This window comes from Polypterus senegalus, chromosome 8 (assembly GCF_016835505.1).
Source record: "Polypterus senegalus isolate Bchr_013 chromosome 8, ASM1683550v1, whole genome shotgun sequence".
Classification (NCBI taxonomy): Eukaryota; Metazoa; Chordata; class Cladistia; order Polypteriformes; family Polypteridae; genus Polypterus; species Polypterus senegalus.
Genome location: NC_053161.1, coordinates 173,427,954 through 173,440,145, shown reverse-complemented (window position 1 = coordinate 173,440,145; position 12,192 = coordinate 173,427,954). Strand labels below are relative to the sequence as shown.

The 12,192-nt window shown below is 42.8% G+C and overlaps 1 protein-coding gene across 3 annotated transcripts; it reads left to right on the top strand.

The window, feature by feature from the left end:
• The first annotated feature begins 856 nt into the window (after window positions 1-856).
• Window positions 857-11,019, top strand: LOC120533462 (zinc finger protein 3-like). 3 transcript variants are annotated; one of them, XM_039760376.1, is made up of 4 exons: window positions 857-1,048; window positions 5,015-5,372; window positions 5,798-6,224; window positions 9,947-11,019. In XM_039760376.1, the coding sequence occupies exons 3-4, from the start codon at window positions 5,873-5,875 to the stop codon at window positions 10,477-10,479; spliced, it is 885 nt and encodes a 294-aa protein (XP_039616310.1). In that variant the 5' UTR covers window positions 857-1,048; window positions 5,015-5,372; window positions 5,798-5,872; the 3' UTR covers window positions 10,480-11,019. The 3 variants fall into 3 exon arrangements, with proteins under 3 accessions (XP_039616310.1, XP_039616309.1, XP_039616311.1); XM_039760375.1 differs by lacking the exon at window positions 5,015-5,372; XM_039760377.1 differs by lacking the exon at window positions 857-1,048 and having other exon boundaries at window positions 4,253-5,372.
• The last annotated feature ends 1,173 nt before the right edge of the window (window positions 11,020-12,192 follow it).

The following is a 12,192-nucleotide window of genomic DNA, read 5'->3' as shown; positions in this document are numbered from 1 at the left end:
ACAAAAACACTTTAGGTAGATATATTTTGATACACTCTATGAAACTGTCTGCAATAAGAATCCTCCACCACCCCCGCCCCCCAACCAATGACATCCTGTAATCACATCAATCCATATACTGAACATTTAATACTGTAGCGACCCGTGGAGGAGTCTTTTAAGATTTCGAGCCGAACTCTGCCGTGCACCTCTCCGAAGCTGTCGGCTAGCGGATGGCTAGCGGCTGGCTAGCGGCTGGCTAGCGGATGGCTAGCGGATGGCTAGCGGATGGCTAGCGGATGGCTAGCGGCTGGCTAGCGGCTGGCTAGCGGCTGGCTAGCGGCTGGCCAGCGTCATGCACGCAACTGCACCCAGCTCTTTAAGAAAGAGAACACTCGTGCCCCATACACCGCACGACTCCGAGTGTCTCGGTAGTTTGCTTAGATAAAATCTTAGCAATAAAACAGCTCTGTCCTGTTGTATCTTTTTATTACAGAAGATAGTCAGAAACAAAAGCTCAACATTATTGCTCGGCCATTGCCAAGGTCACGCACAGAGACACATTTCAATAAATTGGTACTTTTACAAAATAAATAACCCCCGGACGGCGATGTCCCAAACCCACCCAACCAATTAAATACAAACACACCATTATTTACAACACAAATGACAATACGTAAATGTCGACATACAATAAGCTTTTTATAAATTACCCATAAATTCCCCACAAACTATTTACATAAATTACCATGAGGCGTCACTCCGCCAGCGCTTGCTGCCGGGTTGTTACAATACATTGAATGACCAAAAATGATAATCCTTTTAGCTTTTTTAAGAAAATGTTCTGTATAGGGATTGATGTGATAACAAGATTAACAGCTAAAGGGTGTCTAAGTGCAGGCAGTTTCACAGAGTTGATTTTTTTCTTGCTCATGTCCCAAGTAAAACAACCTGCAGAATCTCGGAGACGGGCTAGTGGGCGGTGACTTGTGACGTCATCATACAGCGACGGAAACTAAAGCCACGCTGCGGCGGTTCGAGACGAGAAGAAAGGCTGCTGTTGAGTGAGGTAAGAGGGCGAAAAACTTTAAATCATCCCGTAGCGAGAGTCCGAGGGTAAGGGGACGCCACGTTATGGACGTGTAAGCTTTCATTCGTTCCCCTCAGAGTTCCAGTACGCGACGAGGCGAAGAACGCTAGTACTTGTTCGTCCATCGAAATCGCCGAGTTTTGTTCGAGTTAATCCTTTTGTGTCCTGCATGGCTTTGCTGTACATTGACGAATGCGGTTCACTTGAAGTTTTCGAGTTTTGTTTCTGTTTCAAATTGCCCAAACACCCCGCCGCCTCTGCTCATTCCGTCCGTCAGTCGTGTCCTTCTCAAATCGGCGAGCTCAGGGAGGAAGACATTCCACACACTCTCTCTCTCTCTCTCTCTCTCTCTCTCTCTCTCTCTCTCTCTCTCTCTCTCTCATATTTACCACTTTGATTTATTCTTTCTCTTCTTCTTCACCGTCGTCGGTTTCCAGTTTAAAGGCGATCGCGGAGTTGGTGTCCGGCTGTCCGTTAAAAGAGCAGCGAGGAGTCTGTCGGGTTTTAAGAGTCCAAGTAGTTCGCGAGAGAAGCGAAGTGAAGGAACTCGAGTCCGTGATCGTGGAAAGAGTCGAGACGAGCTGAGTACGAATGCAAATGGCGAGAGAGAGTACTCAAGTGCCACACTCCTGTTCCTTCATTAACTTGACTGTAGACGTATACATGCAGTGTCAATGACTGGAAAAGGTTAACCACCACCATCCTCCGTATGTGTGCATACACAGAACATACAAAATACTTAATCCAATCTAATCCGCATGCATTTGAATGCATTGCTTGGGTGGAATCTCGTGGATTTTATTTGTATTCATCAACATATGGCAGAATCTTTGCCTTTTGCGGGCTATAGCTGCGTTTCTCCAAAATTGCCATAGTTAAGCAACTCTAGCTTTAAAATGGGATTCAACAAAAGCCTGACACGCTAAAATGATTCCACGGACAAAATATTTTCATTTTTTAAGTGTTTTTTGGTGGAAATTCAAAGTAAAACGGTTTACACAAAAGAGAAAATAGCCAAAAAAAAAAAAGGAAAAGTTTTGTTCAAAGCTTATATTTTGTTACATTTCAAATCGTTACACATCACTTCAAAACGTTTCTGAACCATTTCAGGATGACAGTCAGAAAACTGTATGCCTACCTCATTTCTGAGTTGAAAATGGGTCTTTCAAATCCCTGATTACTGGGACCACCTATTCTAAACAACGACTGACAATTAGCACAGTGTGTCTGAGTTATAGCAAGAAAGTTCTATCTCTTGCTAACTTGTAGGGGGAAAAGCCTATACCATTGTCTATGAAAGAAAATGTTTATATTCTATTCAAATTAAGCAAACACTAATATGAGTTTAACTCTAAGATTGGCTCTTACATGGGCTAAAGCTCAAAGCAGTATTGCGTCTTAATGAGTAGAAGAGTGGTTAATAACGATTGGAGGTCAGTGTTACTGCCTCTCGGCTCCTGCAGGTTGAATTTGAACGGTCCGTGTGCAGTTTCCTTGTTTGCCCTGCTGCTGTTGTTTCTCTCCCACTTTCTAAAGGTGCACAGGTTTACTGGACGTGCACATCTACAGTGGCTTGCAAACGTATTCAGCCCCCTTGAACTTTTCCACATTTTGTCACATTACAGCCACAAACATGAATCAATTTCATTGGAATTCCACGTGAAAGACCAATACAAAGTGGTGTACACGTGAGAAGTGGAACGAAAATCATACATGATTCCAAACATTTTTTACAAATAAATAACTGCAAAGTGGGGTGTGCGTAATTCTTCAGCCCCCTTTGGTCTGAGTGCAGTCAGTTGCCCATAGACATTGCCTGAGGAGTGCTAATGACTAAATAGAGTGCACCTGTGTGTCATCTAATGTCAGTACAAATACAGCTGTTCTGTGACGGCCTCAGAGGTTGTCTAAGAGAATATTGGGAGCAACAACACCATGAAGTCCAAAGAACACACCAGACAGGTCAGGGATAAAGTTATTGAGAAATTTAAAGCAGGCTTAGGCTACAAAAAGATTTCCAAAGCCTTGAACATCCCACGGAGCACTGTTCAAGCGATCATTCAGAAATGGAAGGAGTATGGCACAACTGTAAACCACCTACCAAGACAAGGCCGTCCACCTAAACTCACAGGCCGAACAAGGAGAGCGCTGATCAGAAATGCAGCCAAGAGGCCCATGGTGACTCTGGACGAGCTGCAGAGATCTACAGCTCAGGTGGGGGAATCTGTCCATAGGACAACTATTAGTCGTGCACTGCACAAAGTTGGCCTTTATGGAAGAGTGGCAAGAAGAAAGCCATTGTTAACAGAAAACCATAAGAAGTCCCGTTTGCCACAAGCCATGTGGGGGACACAGCAAACATGTGGAAGAAGGTGCTCTGGTCAGATGAGACCAAAATGGAACTTTTTGGCCAAAAAGTTCCATGCGTGGCGTAAAACTAACACTGCACATCACTCTGAACACACCATTCCCACTGTCAAATATGGTGGTGGCAGCATCATGCTCTGGGGGTGCTACTCTTCAGCAGGGACAGGGAAGCTGGTCAGAGTTGATGGGAAGATGGATGGAGCCAAATACAGGGCAATCTTGGAAGAAAACCTCTTGGAGTCTGCAAAAGACTTGAGCCTGGGGCGGAGGTTCACCTTCCAGCAGGACAACGACCCTAAACATAAAGCCAGGGCAACAATGGAATGGTTTAAAACAAAACATATCCATGTGTTAGAATGGCCCAGTCAAAATCCAGATCTAAATCCAATCGAGAATCTGTGGCAAGATCTGAAAACTACTGTTCACAAACGCTGTCCATCTAATCTGACTGAGCTGGAGCTGTTTTGCAAAGAAGAATGGGCAAGGAGTTCAGTCTCTAGATGTGCAAAGCTGGTAGAGACATACCCTAAAAGACTGGCAGCTGTAATTGCAGCAAAAGGTGGTTCTACAAAGTATTGACTCAGGGGGCTGAATAATTACGCACACCCCACTTTTCAGTTTATTTGTAAAAAATGTTTGGAATCGTGTATGATTTTCGTTCCACTTCTCACGTGTACACCACTTTGTATTGGTCTTTCACGTGGAATTCCAATAAAATTGATTCATGTTTGTGGCTGTAATGTGGCAAAATGTGGAAAAGTTCATATGGAATCATGGAATACTTTTGCAAGCCACTGTAACTGGGTTTGGAGTGGTTGTGGACATGAATGCGTGTGTACGTATTGATGGCCTATAGTTGGACTCCTGTCCAGTGTAGGTATTATGGTTTTCTTTCCATATCCCAATGACTTCCAGTTGTGCTGGTTTTGTACAAATTTATGGTGGTCATATGGAGGTGGTTACACATGGTATCCCATATGGTGGCTGAGTCTCCCCTGATGTACTACCAGGCACACTTCGGTGAACACCACTACAATCTCCGGCATCCCTCTTCTGTACACGGTCTGCTTTGATTTAATTAGAATATTCATTTGGGTCAATTATTGGATACGGTTTGTCTGACCCCATCCCGGTGAGGGGGGTTTGCTACCCACGGCAAATTGGTCAAATTCAAAGCATGTACATCAATTCAAACAAATACAGCCAACAAATCAATTGGCCAGCCATACAGCACTTGATACTTTTAAACACTATCGGCGTCTGAAATGGCGGTGTGGTGAACAATGTCATAGGAGGCCAAGTCGGGTCAGTCAGCCATTTACTTCTGCAGAAAAGAGGCTCGCTGTTTATCAGAAGAAAGTGCTTAACAGCTTTTATTGAAAACAAGGGGTTTTCTAAAATCAGATACTATGATCAAGTAAGTAGCTTTTCTGCTGGCTTTTTATGAGTGGTTTAAGTGAGTTAAAAGGTGTCGCGCACGAGCGCATCGGGAGCAGTTAACGGATCCGACACGCATCACCGAACAGCCAGACGGAGGACGAAGGCAGCGTACTAACCTTTCTCTCTCTTGCCTCATAGAAAAGATGAAGTGACGCCGCCATAAACCAGCCCGGAGTAAAAACAGAACAGCACTCCTGGGTTCCCTTCTTCCCTCTGGTCCCCCAATGATGACGTCAAGTTTCCCATGCACCACCACGCCTACTCAGCAGCCATCATGCCTGATTTCCTGTCCCTCCAGTCCTCCTTTTTGTCTTGTAGTTCGTTCATGCTTTTTTGTTACTGTGAAATGGCAAAAGACTGTGTTTTCATTTTGTTTTGACAGTATACGGGGCTCAAAACCCCAAAACTTTATGCGCTCTGTGTTATCTTTCTTTACACAGGGAAAGGTTTCTAACCTAAGAGTGGCATCATCAGTTACACCTGTCAGCCTAAGCTGGTAAACCCCTTAATTCATTTGCTCTTCTTTTTTTGTTGCTGGCTGAACGTTTCAGCATTGTTAGGTTCCTCATTCTCCTTCCTGACAGGTGTCTGTTTCTTAACACAATCCAGAGGCACTACTTGTATACACATCTCTCAACATAACTGATAGCACAATTCTGGGACCCCCAACAGCACTGTATGTTTAATTAGAGTAGAGTATTCTGGCCAGCAACTGTGCATGGTGGTCTCTTTGTTCCAGCCTGTTGGACCTTCACTCTGCTTCCGTATGTGTTCTGCATCTGATAATTTGATGTGAAGAGCAATGAGTTACTGTCGGCATGCTATAAACCTTAACTGTGGGGGTGTCGCAAAATGAAATTCAAATGTCTTCAGAGCTAAATGATGCTGTGTTAATGAAGCTGAATCTCATTCTTTCCGCAGAGAAACGGAAGAAGCTGCTGTGTGTTGCAACGTCTTAGATGGTTGTGAGGCTGACACACACACACACAACACATCATGGAGAAAATGACGGTGCATGTTAAAGAGGAGGGCTGTGAATGGGAGTGTGTTCATCCAAAAGAGGAGGAAAGTGGACTGGGGTCAGGGGGCATTAAAGACGAGTCCAAAGAGAAGTCTGTCAGTATTGAGACACACAAGCCAAAATGTGTGGACGGTGTCAATGAAGACGACTTTCGTGATGGAGCAGTGACTGGGATGGGCTCTTCTCCGGGCAGACACTCTTCATCATCGGAGCCTTCTATCAATATGAAGTCTGAATCTTTACAATGTGAAATAAAGAGGACAGTGGAAATTCCATCTGCTAACACTCGGGAGAAGCCGCCACCGATTACAAATAAGTTTGGGAAAAGTAAGTGTAAAATAAACCTGTGTAAGCTTTAGTGTCCAGTTAATGGGCCTTAAGGTGGGGTGTCTTGTTGGATTTTTAGGAGAAACTTGGGAATGTGCTGAAATTGCTGCTGTTGGATTGTGAGTTTAGTTTATGTTAATATTGCAAGGTTTATCAATTTGCTGTTCTCCCATTTTTGTTGGGTCTTCTAAGCCTGCCCTCGGTAAATCTTCACGAAAAAGTTTGTGAGCCCTCGTGAATTCCCTCGATGTCTGCATTAGTTCCTCCTCACTGTGTGGTTTATCACATTAACCAATAAACACCTTAATAATAACACAAACAATTTGAACATTTTCAGTCCACTCTATGACCCCCAAAAATGCCTCTTCCCTTGAGCTTCACTGACTGGTTGACCCCATTCTTTAGCTGCAATGGCCCCCCACCAACCGTTTCCTGTAGCTGTTGATCAGCCTTGGATTTTAGCCCATTCCTCTTGTATGGTCCCAGTTCAGATTTCTCTCTCATCAATTCACGTATCATTTAATGGTAAATGCTGAGGTTGCTCACCATCCTCTGTGTTTCAGCTGTTGGTTGTAAATTACAAAACAAGAATGATAATTGTGAAAGTATTTTCTGTTTTTAATTCCTTATTCCGGGCAGCACAGTGGTGCACTGGTAGCACTGCTGCCTTGTAGTAAGGAGATTAGGGTTCACGTCCTTGGGTGTTCATGCATGTTCTCCCCATGTCTGCATTAGTTTCCTCCCACTAGTCCATAGACCTACAAGTTAAATGAATTGGTGCTCCTATGTTGACCCGTGTTTGTGTGTGTTCGCCGTGCGATGGAATTGACGCCCTGTCCAGGGTTTGTTCCCGCCCTGTGCCAGCTGGGATCGGCTCTGACACCCCCCACAATCCTGTTCAGTTCTAAGCAGGTTAGAAAATGGCTGACTGACTGAATTTCTTTAAGATTGCATACTTGGGAGTGCCGTTGTTAACTAAGAGATTATTCTTTTCTGTTTTACTAAGTAATTTTGTCTTTGGCAAATATAAGAAAACAATTTTTTTTTTCCTTGCCACAATTCAATATTGTTTTTGTTACTTTAATTTTTAAAATAAATTTACCTAAATACGTCATTAGTAGTTAGTATATTGGAGGGTTTTTCGTGGTTTTAGCCATTCCTGTATCGCAAACCCAAACCCAGGTAAGACCTGTAACTATGAAGTGCAGCCTTTCCATGTTTTCGTTTTTACATTTGTTTCAGGATGAGGTCCGTAAACAGACCCACAAGGCCAGTGGGCATCTCATACACAGTCTTCATGCACTTTGGGAACTGTGGGCAGTACGGGCTCCCCAGCTGGAAATTTCAGGAGTGCCCTTCCTTGTGGTACATTCCAATGGCCAATTTTAGATATTGCGCTGTTCCCTGATTTCGTGGAGATTTCGGGTAATGTCAATTTATCCTATCATTTCACTAAATAAAACAAAAATTGTCTCAGTAGAAAATATTTAGCACAGCAGTCAGAGTTTATCAGGAGCAATGAGAGAAATCCCTCATGTGCTGCCTTTGTAGCTCCCCCGCTCCTAAGGCTGGTATGGCAGGTGGTCTGTGTGCCCCTGTGACCCGTAGACCAACGTCTGGAGATTTGTGCTGCTCATTAGGATCGTAAGGTGAACCTGTGATGTTTTTGGCAAATATCTTGATGGGGATTTTAAATTGAGAGAAACGGCACAGTATTATTTTGCATAGTTTTGTGAAATTGACTCTCGTATCCAATTTCACAATCTTTTTTTAACCTCCTATATGAAACTACATTTGTCGTCTTATTGGGTTCTCTTAAGGTAGTATGAGAAAACAAAGGTACTTCATTCTGTTTCCTGCTCCAGTTCTTCTGAATTGTTGTTGATTTAATCCATTTTGCTTTTCTTAATTTTCTTAGCAAGCAAGTGGAGCAATGACATAAGCACTTGCTGTGTTACCTTTGCTCTTACCCCCTCGTAGAGTTGACATGACAGGTATGCCTCTGTAGTCCTCGGAGTGCTGTGTGAAGAGTTGTACTCGTGAGGAGGTGGCAGACAAAGGACAATCAAAGAATGGCCCTCCATAGTCTTGATTAATTCACACAAAGTCATGAAAATTAAGTAAACTGAAACTCGCTGCTTGAAACAGGCTCTGGCAAGCATATTGTTGTTAGGTGACCGATATTGACCAGTCGGGCATAGTCTGGCAAAGTCAAAGTGGAAGTAGATCTAGTGGGACTCGCCTGAACGCACAGCATTGGCTGTAGAAATAAAATCCTTGATTGAGGTTGAGCTCGCTTTTACTCTGAATTTACCTCACCAGAGTGGCTTCACATGGGTGTGTGGAACACTCAAAAGACCTCTGCTAGGTGCTTACGGTTTGATTTTCTTCCAGTGGATTTGAAAATCTCCTGAACAAGATTTCAAGTTGCATAGAGGAGGTCTTTCACCGTGCATGAGTGTGTACAGTCAACAATTACTCCGAGTCATGTACTACTTCATCCTAGTGTTGTCTCACTTGTGTAGGGTTCACTTTTTGGAATACAGAATGCCATTTCATGCGATCATGTGCATGGCTCGGGTGTAGCTGAGTGATCTTCATGTCTGCTCTGATCGCGTCCTGCCATCTATTCTTTTCACCATCCTCGTGGGCATTGGCTAACAACTGTAAAGTGGTAGGCGATTGCGCCCATAGGACGTGTCCCTACAACTGAAGTCGCCTTTAGCACATTTTCTCCATGATTGGTGCAACCTCTATTTGCCGCCGAATTGCATCATTGCGCTAGTGGTCTGCGAGAGTCGCGCTGCAAAGTATCTCTATAATATGGTAAGGGTGCTGGAGACTTTTGATGGCTTGTCAACATTCAGCTCCATATAGCGCAACTTTGCGGACTACTGTCTGGTATACCTTCGACTTGAGGCTGGACCAGTAAGTGTTTATCATACAAGACTCACATAAGGTGATTTCTTTCCGTTAACATCCTAGTAGGAGAGTATAAATGTCCCAAGTGTGCCACAAAGCTGACCAGCCCTGGTGTCCCCTGCCCACCCCCCTTTAGCGCAGACACTAAACTGCACTAATCCTGGGTTTCCTCATTTCCAAATTTTTTCTCCCACCGGACCTCCATGGATAGGTACATTAACACATCATTTTATCCTTTGCTCTCTTTTGCTTTGGTGATTTAAAGAAGCCATTTCGATTTATACTTTAGAGTCAAGTGGCTTTAGTGTGAAGTGCGGGGAAAGGTCAGGTCACATTCTGATCATTAAAGATAAATTTCATGTGCTTGTCATGACGCTCTGTTTTATAAATCAAACTCTCTTCAATGTCTTGATAACAGAGGGTTATCACTTTTTACCTCTGCTAATCAAATAAAATAAGAACATATACATTTTAATAATATTTGAAGAGTTAGATGACAAAATATCAATGCAATTCATTAAAGTAGTTAAGAAAATGTGAGCAATAGGCCTGTCAGTTGTGTCTGTCACACACTGTTTCAACTCCAGTGATTGTGCTCATGTGGTGAGTGATTGTAATTTTCAAGGTAAAATGATCTAATTGAGTGCCTTTCTATGTGCAGTAAGTGTTACAATGGCTTACACGTATCAAAGGTTGTTGCTAATGGCAACTAGCAGTTATTTAATGTCATTACTTGAAATGAATAGAAGGTTGGGGGATTGAAAATAAAGCTTTTTTTTTTTCTTCTAATCTTTACGCAGGAAACAAATGTCACTGCTGTTCAGAGTGTGGCAAACAGTTCTCTCGCAGGAGTCTTCTTCAGAGACATAAAAGAATTCACACGGGAGAAAAGCCATATTGGTGTCACGAATGTGGCAAAACATTCGGTGACAAGAGTACGCTTCAGAGCCATGCTAGAATTCACACAGGAGAGAAGCTGTATTGCTGTAATGAATGTGGGAAAAAGTTCTGGTACGGGAGTGCCCTTCGGATCCACACTAGAATTCACACCGGAGAGAAGCCGTATTCCTGTAATGAATGTGGTAAACAGTTTTCACAAATAGGCCATTTTCAGAGACACAAAAGAGTTCACACAGGGGAGAAGCCGTATATCTGTAATGAATGCGGCAAAAATTTTTGTGACAAGAGTACTCTTCAAAAACACAGAAGAATTCACACTGGAGAGAAGCCATTTTGCTGTGTGAAGTGTGGTAAACGCTTCTGTCGCAGGAGTACTCTCCAACGGCATGCTAGTATTCACATGGGAGTGAAGCACAATGGAACTGTCATTTAATAAAGAGTGAAGCTCACTTCTGTCTTGATAGTAAGCCCACCGTGAAGATTTGGTGAAATGAGCCCATATTGCTGTTCTGAACGTGTTAATAATTCTCACAAACCGGTGATCTTCAGAGCTAGAAAAGCTTTCACACTGATTACCACCTCTTGAAGACCTGCGGAGTAAATTAGTGGGGAAAGGAGGAGGAAAAGAGGAAAAAGTCAACATTGACCCCCACCTCAACAAGTCTTTGAGTACCTTTTATGCAGTGGGCTCAGTTGGATAAGATCTATGCCAGGGGTTCTCAAACTTTTGTCAAGGCATGTCACCCCTAGAATTTAAAACGTTCTGAAGTTCTAGGATTTTGTTTAGCTAAATTGTTTAGTACTGAATTGTTATTGGGTATACTAATGGCATTTATTTTTATGCCCAGAAATAATAATGTAAAAACTACTTGCATAAATTATTGAACCAAATCTCACTTAGACTGTTTTGGAAAATGTCCGAGTCTTCTCACAGAAATTGTTCAGGAGCCTTTGACTCCCTGTTAAAAAAAAACTTGCCAGAACCTCAAGCAAACACCAGCACGTCATGCTCCAGCTCCTAGGAGATGATGAAAGATCTCCTTATGGAATATACAAACGCTCTCATCAGCAATATGTAAGCTCACTTTATGGAACTGTGAGCCAAAATGACCGCATTAACTTGGATTGATCCCAAGTCAAAAAAAGAGCGACACTTTGCAGCTGCTCACCACGGTGATAAACTTGGAGCACTCTACAGAGAGTTTGGTACTTTGAGGTTGACTGACCAAAAGGACCTGGGAATTGTAGGACTGCCTGCAAATTCTGAGAAGGACCAGGGGCCTCATGCATAACGCTGGCATAGAATTTACACTATAACATGGCGTATGGACAAAAGTGGAACTGTTTGTACGCACAAAAAATTCCAGATGCAGAAATCTGTGCGCACTTCAACTTCCTCGTTCTTTCTCTACATAAATCCCGATCAGCGTGAAATGTAACCGACGTGCACGCGCATGCTCTCCCGCCCCAACTCCTCCCAGAATTACGCCTCTTTGAATATGTAAATCAATATAAATAGCCCTTGAGCTCAGCGTTCTGTGAAAAGGCCATGGCAAAAGCACGGGGGGAAATAGAAGAATTTCAGCAAGTACCAAGTGGAGGCAAAGAAAAACAGGTATAAACAACAAAAGGAACTTGATGAAGTGACAGGGCCCGAAATAAAAAAAGAAGTTGTCATGTATCAAAGTCGCCATGAAAAGGCGAGTCGTAGTCCACCGTCTAAATGTCATATGAAAGCTTATTACGGTACAGACAAAAAAAAAAGCACACAGTGGGGGGAAAAACATGAAATGTCAACTTTAATCTCGAAATTTCCACTTTAATCACGTAGTTTATTTTGTCATTAAAGTAGAACATCATAAACTTCATCTTAAAATTGTTTAATTTACTAGTTTCTCAAATCCCATCGTAACTAAGGTAGCATATTAAATGCTTTTGTTTTGTATTTGATCTTCTATGTGCTCTGTGTTTGTGAATCACTACATGTTTCTGGGCTTTCTCTTCCTCCGACAGGACACAGAATCCATTACATTTGTGATATTACAGCTCTCTGAATAATTAAAATACTGAGATGTATACGTGATATAATTTTCATGATGATATGAGTTAAAGCTTGTTATTAAACATGGGAACATGGTGGCACAGT